We start from the raw sequence: 15,604 nt of genomic DNA, 5'->3' as shown, positions 1-15,604 counted from the left end.
AACAGTTCCTGACCTCAAAGAGCTTGTGTGTGGGTTTCTATGCAATCCTTTCATACTGACATTCACCAAGAGAGAGAAACACTCTCGCTCGCGCACACACAATCACACACACACATATATACATTCTTGCCACAGATTCCTGCAAGGCATTGACCATACTGTAATTATTAAGGAGGCTGAGGCATGACTGCACTCTTGAGGGCACCGAAACCAGGCTTTAAACTCGGCCTGATGACATCATGACGTATGAATGTGGGTGAAAGCCTACTTGAGCAATAGAAGGTCTCCCTCTAGTGGCCATCTGCCTTCATCAAACTGCGTACCTCGTACACCACAATATCCAGATACAGTGCAAGCCAGTGGGCCAACAATTAAGCTGCCGCAAGAACAATGTGCTTCAGCTTGAAAGCAGCATGTCACACGTCGTCAATCACATTTTATAAAACAGAATAAATCCCTCTGACAATACACTCAGTCATGAGTAACAAAAGCTATTAATGTCATAGTGACTTGTAATGCGTGATTACAAACATGTGCCTACACATGAAGCAAACTGTATTTAATTTAACAGTTATTAGAATCAATAAATCTAGTTTTGTTCATTGTGAGAACTGCATTCATTCAGTTTTGATTTAATATGCAGATCTGCACATATAATTTAACAGCTAATACTGGAATAATTATTGTCCCCCATTGATTTACATGGACTTGATATAGATTTTTACATTCTGCACAAAACCTGCATTGGATGAGGATTGAATGTGAGTGCTGGTGAGATAGTGGTGAGCAATGCTCTGCTTTGCATGCTTTGTGTCTTTCATTTGTGAGTTTGTGTTCGTGTATATGACCAGTACAACGTTTAGTTTTCTCTTCAACCCATGTCACATGTAATGGTTGTTAAAACTGTTCATAAAATTGTTTTTCTTGATTATTTGATCATGATCAGTCATCAATCTCCCCCATGGATTCTGTTATTAACTGTCAGTATTCACTGTCTTGTCGTTAGATATTCTCTGTGTGCTGGCTCTGATTGATTGTATTAGAAAGAGATCAGCAGATCAGACCATTATCTCTCTTCGTTTTACTGTCTCCCTGACGTCAAAGTTTTTAAATCTTTGCAGACGATATCAGAAACTACAGAAGATGATGAAACCCTGGTAAGCCCCCCCTCAAGCTGTATAACCCCACTGCCTCTTAGCCTCTAATCCTCCTTACCACAGTCTGCATGATCTGGCTCTGGTCTGCACCATAAAACTGATGGAAAAAAATGGCTGCTGGTGTCTGAGTTATAGAGTTCTGATTTAACAATTAACCCAAACTCTCTTCATCTTTTTTGCATGTGGCATTGGGCAACTTGGGCTTTAAAGGTGTAGACTGACACTGTCCACCTTGCACACCATGGAAACGTAGTTGTAGTGTCTAACCCTAATGAAGTTGTAATATACATTAATGTTGTTTTACATAACACAGACACGCCCTGATTTAGAGCTATATCAGACACTGATTAAAGACATTAGTTTCATAAACTATAAACTGTAATGATTAGCTATATTTTGGGACTTCTATTTTAGTGACCTAAGGTCTTAAATATCTCTTTGCTGTCCATCTTTTAAAAAAATCAGTGAAGGGAGTGGTTATATATTAAGGTCAAAATCCCATATTATGTCATCTTTAAAACAGATGTGCACCAGACAGTTTTAGGCGAGTTACAGCTCAATTCCATGTGCAAATGCTTACATATAACAATAAATTATGTACTGACTTCTATAATCATACTAATATCTAACTGGGGTCTCAATGCTATTTAACCCATGCTGTCCATAACGTCTAACTTCCAACAAGCCTGTCAAGTTTTGAAGAAAAAAATCTACAGGCCTGTTTTACCTCTGTTACTTTGGTTAGACATGATTTGTAATTTTTTTGTATTAATGCTAAAGTCCCTGTATCCCACATATATTTTGTCTTAAGTTTTGTTACATCAAAGTGGGGCCAAAAGTTTGAGAAACAAGAGTAAAATCTTCACATTTTGCTTTTTCAGCACAACATATGAAGTTTAACTTGTGATAAAGTGGCAACCAACCAGAAAACATTAATAATCTGTCCAGTCTGAATTTTGTAAACCCATAAATTCAGATTTTTGGTGCTCAAAACACTTGGCCACAGTTTGAAATTAATTTTTCTTATTTCTGTTACGATTCTTGACTACATACTTATTTATTTCCTCATTTACACTAGTCACATAGAATGTAGTCTCAGCCACAGACGCTCTGCCCTGTAGTTGGAACTTTTTTCATTGGACTAACCTGACCTCACTCATCGACTATATGTACATTTCATGTATACGCACTTCCACACCCCACCCCCCCCATCCCCCCGCCACGTTAACTCTCCCTAGAGAGACTGGCAGTGCAAGACTACATAGACTGTGCATCTTGGTTTAAGCTAAGTTTGACCAGAATTCTGGGAAGTTGACAAATAGGCCATAAGAATTATTATTATTTCTTTTAATTAATTCATTTATTTATTTTGGTAAAATATACAGTACACAATATATATATATATATATATATATATATATATATAATTTTTTTTTACATCTATACTGCACTGTAAATATGTCCTTTGGTGTGACATTAAAACAAACTGAAAAAATCATTAAATAATTAAATAAATATTCAAATGAAATAATATACAAATAGCTTAAGTGTTCTCCCCGTGTCTGCGTGGGTTTCCTCCAGGTGCTCCGGTTTCCTCCCACAGTCCAAAAACACACGTTGCAGGTGGATTGGCGACTCAAAAGTGTCCGTAGGTGTGTGTGTGTGAGTGAATGTGTGTGTGTGTGTGTGTCTGTGTTGCCCTGTGAAGGACTGGCGCCCCCTCCAGGGTGTATTCCCGCCTTGCGCCCAATGATTCCAGGTAGGCTCTGGACCCACCGTGACCCTGAATTGGATAAGCGGTTACAGATAATGAATGAATGAACAAATGGCTTAAGGCAGTTTTGTCTACATAGTTGCACTCTTGATATCCATACAGAGTTTTTATTTCATGTGAAATCGCTATTAAGAATATCTTTTCCCACTTACAGTTGAGCTCATTGGACTTTTTCCTAAAAATGCAGGGATAACTCTCTTGTCAATTGTACAACACAATTTTGTCTATTTTAGAAATGTCACCCTATAGGACAGACATGAAAGTAAATGCAAGACTGAGTCAGAAAACTTATTTATGAAGTGTTTATTTTAACTTTTGATAAAGTAAGTCAGCCTTCATTTCTTGATACCTGGTTAAAAAGAAAATGGATTAATTCAGATTAAAACCAATGTAACAGATTAAGAAAAAAAAACAAGCTTGTTCCAATATGACGTCCCTACTATTAATCACTCACTTATTTGTATTATTTAAAATGTTGTATTATCATTTTAAAATGACTAACTTTTTATCTAATGGTATTCTTCAAACTTAATTTGCTGTCAGAGTGAACCTTTAGGCTATAGGCTTATAAAGCTATAACCTATAGATTATAGGCCTGTTCTAACACTTAATGATTGGTAGCCATTTAGCCATTCAGTATAAACTGAAGAACTCCATAACACTGATACTCAAGCTATACTCAATGTATGTAAATTACAGGTGCATATCAATAAATTAGAATAATCTCAAATGTATTTTGTTTCATTAATTCAATTCAAATATAGATGCAATACACAGCCAATGAAAACCCAAAAAGTTTTATCTCAGAAAATGTGAATATTATATAAGACCAATTTAAAATGTTTTAATACAGGAATGTTGTCCTACTGAAATGTATGTACAGTATATGCACTCAATACTTGATCGGGGCTCCTTTTGCATGAATTACTGAATCAATGCGACATGTCATGAATGCGATCAGCCTGTGGCACTGCTGAGGTGTTATGGAAGCCCTGGTTGCTTTAATACTGGCCTTCAGTTCGTCTGCATTGTTGGGTCTGGTGTCTCTCATCTTCCTCTTGACAATATCCCATAGATTCCCTATGGGGTTTAGGTCAGGCGAGTTTGCTGGCCAATCAAGCACAGTGATATTGGTACACTTGGCAATGTGGACAGCTGCCAAGTCCTGCTGGAAAATGAAATGAAAATGAAAATCCACATCTCCATAAAACTCGTCAGCAGAGGGAAGCATGAAGTGCTCTAAAATTACCTGGTAGATGGCTCCCCAAACCATCACTGATTGTAGAAACTTCACACTAGATTCCAGCAGCTTGGATTGTGTGCCTCTCCACTCTTCCTCCAGATTCTGGGCCTTGATTTCCAAATGAAAGGCAAAATTTACTTTCATCTGAAAAGAAGACTTTGGACACTGAGCAACAGTCCAGTTCTTTTTCTCTTTGGCCCAGGTAAGATGCTTCTGCCATTGTCTCTGGGTCATGAGTGGCTTGACACAAGGAATGCGACAGTTGTGAACCATGTCCTGGATACGTCTGTGTGTGGTGGCTCTTGAAGGTCTTACTCTAGCAGCAGTCCACTCTTTGTGAATCTCCCCCAAATTTTGGTTGTCCCTGTTGCTTGTGCACCTTTTTCTACCACCGTTTTCTATTTGTCCTTCCACTCAACTTTCCATTAATATGCTTGGATACAGCAGAAGGGTGTCAATGAGCGCCATCTGGACATCTGTCAAGTCAGCAGTCTTCCCCATGATTGTGTAGCCTGCTGAACCAGACTATGGGATTTTAAAGGCTCAGGAAAACTTTGCAGGTGTTTTGTGTTGATTATTCTAATTTTCTAAGATAATGACTTGGCTGTGAGCCATAATCATCAGCATTAAAAGAAATGATCGCTTGAAACAGATCACTGTTTGTAATGAATCTGTATGAGTTTCACTTCTTGAACTGAATTAATGAAAATGAAAAAAATTAATTTTGATATTCTAATTTATTGAGATGCACTACTATGAGTTATACTGCATTGAAAGGGAACATTTCAGTTTGATTTACATTCTTTGTCATGCAAGGATCGCCTTCCTTCTGTGTGGATCACTGTTAATTTGCTCTCTGTACTTTCTTGTTCTTTCTCTCCCACAAATCTTACCGTTCTTAAAAAAAAAAAAATGAAATTGCATCAATGTTATGTACTTTAAACTTATTTTAATGACATGTCAAAACATTAGACACAGTCTCCAAAATCAGCAACAAATATTCTAATTTAAATCATTACTGAATTTAAAATGGCCAAAATGGTCAATAATGAAAGAATTTTCTCAAATAAACTATTATTACTTGTTTTAAAAGCTTCTCTTTCTCCTTTGGTGTGACGGTCCAAAGCGTCACACCAGTGGACATTTACTGTCACAAAAAAGGACATTTTAGGCTTTTGTGTCAGTTGATAACCCTGCAGTTGCTATCTTAATTCTCATTGGCATTTGGTTAGGCACATTTGCAATTCTCCAAAATTATGTTGTTTAAAACACAGATTTATACAAAAAATATATAACTTAAGAGCGTCACACCAAAGGACAAAAAAACTTAACACTTTCACTGGTGTGAAAACATAGTTGAATGAACAAGTCTGAGAGAAAAACTTACCATGTGCATTTGTCATGGGCTACTTCAGGGTCTTCAGTCACATGACTTTAAAGGGGGACCATCAACAAGATATAGTTTTCCATGAAATTGCCAGTCTCAAAATAAGGATATGGTGTCACAACATGTTGTCAGTGACAAAGTTTAATACATCTCTACACTTTTAGAAATATATGTATAGAAGAAAGCATTACCACTTAGACAATTATTCCAGGGGTGTTTAGACAAATTCCTGAGTTTTGTTTATTTAATTATAAAAGTTAATATTTATTGAATGAAGGACAATTTTAACATTTAGCTCAAAGTTAAAATAAATAAATAATAAAAAATACTGTCGGGATTTATAAGTTTTACAAAATAGATTAACCATTTACACTATTTAAAATTTTAAAAGCATGAATTAAATACATTTTTATCTTGCAAGACATGTCAACAACATATATATAGTGTGTGTGTGTGTACTGTGAAATTTATGTACTAACAACAGCTCTGCAGTGTTTGACACTTATTACAGTGGCTTTCTGACTCCAGTTCACAATATAATCTGTTCTGTCATTTCATTTATTACTCAAAGTACTTACATAATAGAATAATGTGAAGGGATTTATTAAGCCTCACCTTAGAGAGCTTATGATGTAGCTGGGTTTTTAATGCCTGCGTTTGCTGTTGAGTTGTGCTGCTGCCTAATTGCTTTCTCGCTGATGCTCTGGCGCCCCCCATGTTGCTGTGTGAGTCAGAGTCCTTAATGCCTGGCTAGCTCTTCTACTCCAGCTGTTTTCGCGGTGACTTTCCTTTCTCTGTGCCATTGGCTGAAGTCTTGCAAATGCTGCTTCCTCAATGAGGCTGATGCTTGGCTGTGCTTCAGAACAATTCAGTAGGTAGATATGAGGCTATTGTCTTGTTTTTTACAGCTTTGGGGAAATGCTCTCCTTCACACTGACAGCCTTTGTGGAGCTCATGGACCATGGCATTGTCTCGTGGGACACATTCTCTGTGGCCTTCATCAAGAAGGTAGTTTCACCGAACTCTTTACAGTGACTGATGCCTTCTAAGTCATAACAGAGCTTATATAATTTTGATGTTTTTAAAGTCTATACCACTGTACAAATGTTGAATAACTTTTTACTGTCATGAAGCCAGTTATGATAAACATGATATGATTAATGTTAACTTTACTGTAGATGCAAAAAGATCTCACTTTAAATATCAGCTGAAGGGTTTAATAAAATACATTTTGAATACATATACATAAATACAAATACACAAATACATAATGATAAGTATGTTACTTAATATATTTAATATTTAATATCTGGTTCAAAATCCATCCCTAAAATAGTGGGAGGAAGAACATGTTTAAAATCCTGTGATGTATAGTTTAAAATATAAACTGCTATATAATGTTAAACACTATATGTTTGGGGAAAATTACTTGTATTGGCTGTGGTTGCTGATGGTTCTTTAATTCTGTCTTATTCTCTCTGCTGTAGATTGCCAGTTTTGTATGCAAGTCCTCCATGGACTCTGCTGTGCTCCAGAGGTCACTGGCCATCCTGGAGTCAATGGTGCTCAACAGTCAGGACCTCTACCAGAAGGTGGCACAAGAGATCACAATCGGCCAGCTCATACCCCATCTTCAAGGGTACAGACATGGGCTGTCCCACAGGGGCTGCTTCTCAACTTCTTGGCTCTACATGCATAGATATATATCATCATTTACAATAACAAAAAAAATTGACAAAGACTCTGTCCCTTTGCCTCTGGCTATTGTTTTCTTCTCACTGTGTTCAGAACGGATCAGGACATTCAGACTTACACCATTGCTGTGATTAATGCTCTCTTCCTGAAAGCCCCTGAGGAGAAGAGACAGGTACACACACACACACTCACATAATAGAGTTCCTTGCTGATAAGTTGATGCAATACATGCACACGAAGCCTGTGAGCAAAAATAACAAGAATTTTATTGTATTTTAGTTTAAGATTAGTTTTTGTGGTTTATAAATGAGTACTGATAAAGACCTCCTGTGTTTGTTGAATTAAGAATGTGTTAGAAGAGAACAGTATATTAACTTGTGATCATTATCACAGTCAGATCTTCGTAGGATGAAATGGGCAAAGTGACAGTTTTTCAGACATAGGTTAGTCTACACCTGCACTACATAGTTAGTAGTTAGACATGTGCGAATGTTGTGGCATAATGATGATTTATTTTTAAAAAAACTCAGTGGCTGTTTGCTTTTGGTCAAGCTTGTTATTTGCTTCATAATATTTGAAGTTATATAATTTGTTATTAAGATAACTTTATTTTAAATGTTTTTTTTTAATTTTAAAAGCCCTTTTGGCCTTTTAAAATGTGAATGATATTACAGTAACTGTGCTGGTGTGTTTAATTTGTTCATTTAAGCTTTGAGTTTATAAAAAAGCTAACACATTCAGCCTGAAAAGGCTGTAAAGAAATGGTAATTGGAACTGACATTAAAAATGTGTGATTTGTGCAATCCTAGAGATTCACTAATTGCAAATGCAACTCAAAATTAGGCTTAGAGTGTTTTGCCATGTTTTTAAAAGTGCTTTTTATTTTGCATTATGATCCACTTTGGAATAGCACCAGCCTCTCAAAGAAGTACAGGGCAGGCACGTCAGACGTTAAGAGGGCATTTTTCAGTCAAGAACTTTTAACAAATCAGTGTAAATACGTACTGATTCTAGGCATTCGGTTCTCTCAGCTTTTGCGATTCTACCTTCTGGTTGATATCAGATGTCAGTATTTGTTACAAACAGGACATCACAGCTATATAAATTCCTGAACAAAACCAGCTTAGCATGTCTGTGTACAGCGAATTCACCAGTGTTAAATCAACACTATTAATTTTAAATTAACACTGCAAGTGTTGATGAGTGTTACATTTTTACTCTCTGTTAATTTAACACTAATAGTGTTAATATAACTCTGAATTTGCTGTTTGGTCTGGAGTTGTGCATCAGTCCGGTGTCTTTCCGATGTTTTTCTGTAATGACTTGGGTTTATTTGTGAGGTGCCTCAGTTTGTCTTTTGTTTTATTGCTGTTGATTTACTAGGGAAAAATTATATTTAAAATAAACTGTTCATACATAAGTCATACAGCTTACAACTTTTGCACAGCAACTGGGTCAGTTGAAAAGTTTCATCTCAACCAATGAATTAGGCAGAAATTTAGAACAATTTCTGAAATACTCTTTTAACCCCTGACAGTGAAACACACATTTTATTGTTTTGATTAAATGTGTGGTTTACTTAAAATGCTGCAGCTCTTTAACAATGCCACACAATGGATTTAATGATGTCTTTTAACATAAGGCATAGTGTGTGTATGTGTGAGTCCTATGGGATTTTAAGAGTATGTCTGTCTGTGTGCTTACACCTACAAGAGAGCAATGTTAGACAGGTGTTTCCTGTGCTGCTGCTCTGTATCTGAGGCTTGTCTTATGCTGACCGTGGGGAGTAAGACAGGTTGTCTTTGCTTCAATACTTTGCTGACATTGGAGCTCACTGCCATTCTGCTTTGCCAATCAGACAGACGCTGAGGCTACATGGCAGGGCTGCTGGTCAGCAAAAACTCCCTCCCAGACCTCTAGATTAGCAGTGAACCACATAGTTGTGTCCCTGAGTACCATCAGAGACATCAGGCTGAATGTGTTCAAGCACACATTAATGGCTCCAAACGTATTGTTGTGGTACTCCTACTTCAGTAATATATGAAAATGAAAGCCAAGATGGATTAGTAAGATTTACCCCACATTCTCAAGTGTTAGATCATAACAGTATTGTTCTAAAACCTGAGAAAGGTTATTGTGATCTTCACTTCTATAGAAGACATATTAGGCTGCACAGAAATCGAATGGATCTGCAGCTGGGTATACAGCTAGAGGGAAGTCCCTTTGTATTTGTTTCGCTGACTCACTGCTCACTTTTTTCTGCATTACTAACAATGCCTTTGCTTTACCTCCCTCTCAATATCTGTTTCTCTATTTCTCTTCCTTGCTGCGTTTGTAACCATAGTTTGATGAGAGCAATGTGAACATCCTTGATTGTCCCCTCACTGTAAGTGCTTTCTGAATTGGTTATAAACCCCTCTGTTGTTAGCACACTGCTGTTTGTTGAGCTTCTTATATCAATTTTTTTATTCATTTTTTTCCCCTTCATTTGGGTAACTTCTCATGAGCTGAATGTTTTTGCTGTATTTTCTTTAAGACTTTATAGAGGTTTCCCTCTTCAGTCTTGTGGGCTGTTTGTGGGTAATGTATCTTTTTGTGTCTGCTGGCAGGAGATGGCTCATATCCTTGCACAGAAGCAGCTGCGCTCCATTATTCTCCAAGTGAGTCTCTCTCTTTCTATCTCTATTTCTCTCTCTTTCTCACACACACACACACACACGAATGGAGTGTTGTAATTAATTCATTCGCATTTCTGTTAGTTCCTTGTAGAAAACCAGGCTGATATTTTGTTTCTTTCAGAGTGTCATCAGGAGCACTAAGCCCATTAATGATGAAATGGCCCACCAGCTCTACATGCTGCAGGTGCTGACTTTTAACCTTTTGGAGGACCGCATGATGACCAAGATGGACCCTCAGGACCAGGTGCGTCTTTGCTCTCAAGTCTTTCCTACCAAAATGGATAGGGTTGTGTTCCTGTTTATACACCTAATTTTGAATAGTTTAACACGTTTGCACTGACATAAATATGTTTTCCAACATACAATATAAAAATATTTATTCCCAGCTGAAACCAAAGAATAGAATGTCCTTCAGCACAAACTGTGATGTCTGTGGGCATGTCTTGCTTAAAGAAGCTCCAGAAAGAGCACATCGACTAAAGAGTTGTGCCTCAGTGGACCTGCTTGTGCATTCTGATTTAAAAACAGAAAAGAAAATCACAGGGAAATAGAAAACTGTCGTGACACTCTCCTGACTTTTTCTGTTTATATATGGCTCAGGCGCTGTGTTGGATAAAACACACAGCAGCTCTGTGAAATGACGATACAAATGCAGGCCAGTTTGCTGAATAGCAATAAGGTTATAAGAATCCAGAACGGAACCAGAGTTTAATTAATCGAAAAGGGTTAAATGTGCACATTAGCTCCATAGCTCTCTCTCCCTCTCCCTTTCCTTTTCCCTGTGTCCGTCAGCCTCTCACTCCTGCTCTCCTACTCAGTTTCCCTGTCCCTTTACAACTTATGAGATAATTGTGCTCTCTCTCTCTCTCTCTCTCTCATTCACAGGCCCAGAGAGATATCATCTTTGAGCTTCGCAGGATTGCCTTTGATGTTGAGTGTGAGTCCAACAACAGTGGCAGTATTGAAAAGCGCAAGTCCATGTACACCAGAGACTACAAGAAGCTTGGTTTCATTGTAAGTCTGTTTCACAGCCCACACCTACATTTGGTTTTCTTTGTTGTTTATTCTCAAACGCTCAGAAAGACTTCTTATTGTGTCTCTCAAGTTACGCATCGTTTTGAAGCACGCTGTAAACACTCAGCATCCCCCTGTCTTTTGTGTGCTGTAGTGTTAACAAGCAACATAATTTGACTGATATGCTACAGAGTTCACTGCTCCCTCATGCATTCTTGAGAGCAGAACACTGCTGGCTTTAAGCTGTGATAACGCATACAGCTTTCCTCCTGAGGTCTCTTCAGACAGACCTCAAACAGCCGCATCCATGTGACACAAGTGGAATTTTTAGGTCTGGTGTTGTGGGTTCTGGAGGTGGAAGAGGACAGTGACCTGAAAGTGGCCAAAAATTATATTTACATAGTTACCTCTAGGCCAAGGTGTGCCTTTTAATTATGCTTTAAACTGCAAATATAATGTACTGTAATTCAGGCTCCAAGATGTTCTGCTAGTGTTTTACCAAGCAGCATATGTTGATGCATTTATGGAGTGCTTTGTGTTACAAGGAAAAGGGAATTTTCTATATACTGGGGTATTTCAGAGGAGATCAGACATAAGAAACCCGTTCATCCACCTTGATCAAATTTTCATGTTTGGGGTTGCATTTTAGGACTGTGTGTGTGCGTGATAGTTCTGAAAAAAGCAGATTAAAAAAAAAATTCTCAAACAAGAAAGATGAATAGATTTCTTATATCTCATTCCCCAGAATTATCCCCTGAAAAAAAGGCTTGTACTTGAAGACTTTGTAAAGTGAAAATTAAGTTAATGAAGAGCTGTCTTTTGCACCCTGCTGTATGAATAAAAAAATATATTAGTCTGAACCATTTCTGTAAAACTGAACTGGGCATTTCAGCAGTCAACTGTATTTATTGCATGCGATGTGGTATAAGAGGATGCATATAAAATGTTGGCCGCATTGGTATGGTAGACTCTGTAGTATTCTTAACAGTCAAGTGTTCCTGCAGCCAAATTGTACAAAGATTCTCTGATCAACATCAACATCTAATCAATATCAAATACAAGAAAAGACATGTTCTGCTTTCTGTTGAACTGCTGAATCCATCTCACTTTTGCTGTTACCACTGGCATTTAATTCTAAGAGCACCTGTTTTGTCTCAAAGATTTCGTTCACATTTTGAGTTTTATTTTCAGAAATCTTGTTGTGTAAAAACTGAAGTATGTGTTCCCACCTTAAGGGAAGAGAGTGAGAGTAAAAGCACACGGCCTAGAGAGTGTAGGAGAGAGTGGGGTGGTTATGTCTGACAGTGTGAGAAACCGTATCACTGGTCGTGGCTTGATGAGGAAGAAGCCTAAGCTGTCATTTCCTCCTAAAACCCCTGAGCCCCCAGGGGCTCTCTAAAGACCCCGCTCATGTTGCTGTGTGCTGCCCACTGATAAGGCCTGTCCTAAAATCCTACAGTGCTGTGAAAGAACTTACAAACATACACACAGACCCAAGGTGCCCTCATGGTAAGTTTGATTGTTTTCAGTGGAGTCATGTTTGGAGTGTTCATGTATTTAGAAATGTTTGATTGAGCCCAGTTGATGTTTTGTGTGTCTCATTCTCTTAGTATATTTGTCGTTCTGTCTTTCTGAGTCCAACTCGGTCTGTTGCCTCCAACTTAGGTTCCAAGCCCACTTGGCACTTTAGGACTTGTCTACTACACAATTTAATAGGGCCTGTATACACTTAGATACACTTAGGGTCCCTCTGTCTCTGTCTCTCTCTCTCTCTCTCTCTCTCTCTCTCTCTCTCTGTCCGTCTGTCCCTCGCTCTGTCCCTCCCTCTCTCCATTATGTATTAGTGAGTATTGCAGTGCTTGTCTAAAAATGCTATGCTGCTCCTCACCATTTTCTAAGTTTCTTTGCCTTACTATAATTAGACATGTTTCTAGTTGTCTCTTTGGCCTCCAAGGGGCCCAGCTGGTCATCTGAGTTCCAACAGTCTACCATGGGCAGAGCAAGTGCTTGCTCAAATCTGTCCCAACATCTGCAAATCCCACAAATATGCCTTTCATGCTTGTGTTTGTTTTGTGTCAGTACAAGTTCATATTGTAATAATAGTGTATTTTGTTGTGCTGTGTTTATGCAAATATATTGTTAACTTCACTAAATGGGAATAAATTGTGTGGTAAACAGTTTTGTATTCCCTTTCTTGTATGTAGAATCATGTAAACCCAGCAGTGGACTTCACACAGATTCCTCCAGGGATGCTGGCTCTGGATAATATGCTGTATTTTGCCAGACACCACCAGGATTCCTATATCAGGGTAAGACTCTCTTGTCTATCTGTCTGTTTCTCTCCCTCTCTGTATAACTGTCACTCATATATAGACACACACACTCAGTTGTGTAAGGTTTACCCAGTTTTTCTCTGATTTTACAGTGTAGTGAAGTAAAGATGACAGAGCTCAAATATAAGTTTTTTTTGTTTTGTTTTTTTTGTCTGAATTTCTTATAGCATTGCAGGTGTTTAATATTTAAAGGGATTCCATACTTGTCCTTGTTAAGTGGTTTATTGATCTGCTTGAATCCTTTGAGTCCTGTGTCAAAATTAAATTTTTAGCAGAGATGGATGAACAGGACCAGCTTAAAACCACTCCATTTCTCTTAACATTGGCAAAGAGTATAATCTAGCTTTGTGTGGGTCTTACTGCAAAATATTCATTATAAAAAGCTAAAAATGATTAAGCATATCTCCTGAAGCTGTCTTAAGGCAGCATTGTGCCATTGATGCAACTGCTTTTCAAATATTATCCCATTTTAGTGGTTTCTTTGGAATTAAGGGTACACACGTTTTGTCATATTGTCAGATCTGTGTTCAAAATATCATGTGTGAAAACTCACGAGATGCTCTCTTTCTTGCACATGTAAATTTTTATTAGATTTTGTAGATAGAGACTTTCAGTTAATTCCACTTTTCAACTCTAATATGTATGTTTGTTTGTTTCAGATTGTTCTGGAGAACAGCAGTCGAGAAGACAAGCATGAGTGTCCATTTGGACGCAGCAGTATTGAGCTCACCAAAATGCTCTGTGAGATCCTTAAAGTAGGAGAGTTACGTAAGTGTGATCTGTTTCTATGCCCTCAGTTAAGAGTCAAGCCTGCTTTCACATTTCGCTGTCCATTGCAACATTATGAAAATAATGGACTTGAAATCTGTTCCATAGAATGCTCCAGTTGCAGCTGAAAAAGGCTTAAGGGATAAACAGCACAAAAGTCTCTGTCCATTGTTATTACACCATCATCTCTGCATTCCAAATATAAGAATGGCTGTATGAAATATGCAAGAAGTAAGATAACTGAAGTATTGTACCTCTTTCACACATATACTTCAAAGAATCTCTAGAGAAACTGAGATCCCGGAGATGACTTTCACACTCACAGCTCACAGGCGCCAGGTGTCAAGCACACTCTTGTAGCAGGAGATGAAAGATGAGCTTTAGGCGTGGCACAGTGCCTGTGCATTGCATGCAGGAGAAACACCGGAACATTTCCTGTGCTTTCTTTCAAATGTTGCAGGTGGTCGCGTTCACACATACAGCTCCTCTTTCTGGAGGGAAACTCCTGCTCTAGGTGACTGTCAGTGAGGAGTTTGGTGTGTTCTCCTCTTGTCCGCATGGGTTTCCTGCGGGTGCTCCGGTTTCCTCCCACAGTCCAAAAACACACGCCAGTAGGTGGTTTGGCGACTCAAAAGTGTCCATAGATGCGAATGACTGTTTGGGAGTGTGTCACCCTGCTGGGGAATGGAGCCCCTCCAGGGTGTGTTCCTGCCTTGCACCCAGTGATTCCCTGTAGGCTCCAGACCCTGGACTGGATTGGTGGTTGCAGACAATGAATGAATGAATACTGCATAGTCCGGCTATTGACTCCGTACTATAAAGAGTAGTTATGTTTTTACATAGGTATGGGTTTGATTTGACTTTACGTTAAAGCCACACTCAGTAAAAAGTGGCTTTGTTTTCACACGTCTCTGTGTGGGTGGGTGTGGGGGCAAAAAAATGCAAAAGCACAGTAAATCTGTTGCTTTGTTCAGTCACACACAATATGAAGCAGCGCCTCTAAAAGTGAATCCTGCTACAAATCTTTCACTGTTTGTGGCTCACCCAGTGAATCAATGCATACGTTAAACACTCCAGCACGAGAATAAGACCCAGCTACTGTTTCCAGCAAAGCATTTCATCATCTGAAAACTCTATTTGGCAGTTTAATGCAGGTAAAGTGGGAGGAGGTATTAGCAGCTATACAGCCCACTCCTGGAAATAAACATGGGCATTATTTAAAGCAGAGTGTTCCGTAGATCTTCGTACTGCAGAGATATTGTAGCCAAGGAGGCGAAACATTAATGTGCAAGGAGGATAGTGCCTTTCAATGTTCTTGGCCCTTTAAATGATTTAGGCCAAATGGGCTGTGACATGGCCAAGCGGCCGACCGAAAAACCACCAGAAATCTTAACTAAGTGAATTAGCAGACGAAAGTGAATGTAATTCCTCATTAAAAATAATGCGTTCCGCTTAAAGCCAAGGCTAAAAAAAACGCTTCTTACTGCTTGCTGAAGACTCATCTCAAACTTGCAGCTGATTGGGATGTCAGGGATGAAAAATAGATTATTGAGAA

At 38.4% G+C, this 15,604-nt stretch overlaps 1 protein-coding gene across 5 annotated transcripts in view; it reads left to right on the top strand.

The window, feature by feature from the left end:
* elmo1 (engulfment and cell motility 1 (ced-12 homolog, C. elegans)) overlaps positions 1-15,604 on the top strand; it is an 89,160-nt gene that overhangs the window by 40,659 nt on the left and 32,897 nt on the right. For 2 of the 5 annotated variants that reach the window (XM_066674110.1, XM_066674111.1), the window contains exons 7-16: positions 1,122-1,157; positions 6,470-6,569; positions 7,049-7,200; positions 7,350-7,428; positions 9,601-9,642; positions 9,866-9,916; positions 10,056-10,178; positions 10,820-10,948; positions 13,153-13,257; positions 13,941-14,049. In XM_066674110.1, the coding sequence (XP_066530207.1) occupies positions 1,122-1,157; positions 6,470-6,569; positions 7,049-7,200; positions 7,350-7,428; positions 9,601-9,642; positions 9,866-9,916; positions 10,056-10,178; positions 10,820-10,948; positions 13,153-13,257; positions 13,941-14,049 (926 nt within the window). The remainder of the gene's footprint in view (positions 1-1,121; positions 1,158-6,469; positions 6,570-7,048; positions 7,201-7,349; positions 7,429-9,600; positions 9,643-9,865; positions 9,917-10,055; positions 10,179-10,819; positions 10,949-13,152; positions 13,258-13,940; positions 14,050-15,604) is intronic. The other 3 variants (XM_066674112.1, XM_066674113.1, XM_066674114.1) reach the window with 3 other exon arrangements.

This window comes from Hoplias malabaricus, chromosome 6 (genome assembly GCF_029633855.1).
Source record: "Hoplias malabaricus isolate fHopMal1 chromosome 6, fHopMal1.hap1, whole genome shotgun sequence".
NCBI classification, from domain to species: Eukaryota; Metazoa; Chordata; class Actinopteri; order Characiformes; family Erythrinidae; genus Hoplias; species Hoplias malabaricus.
Note: the sequence above shows the minus strand (reverse complement) of the source record. Positions and strands in the feature narration are given on the sequence as shown.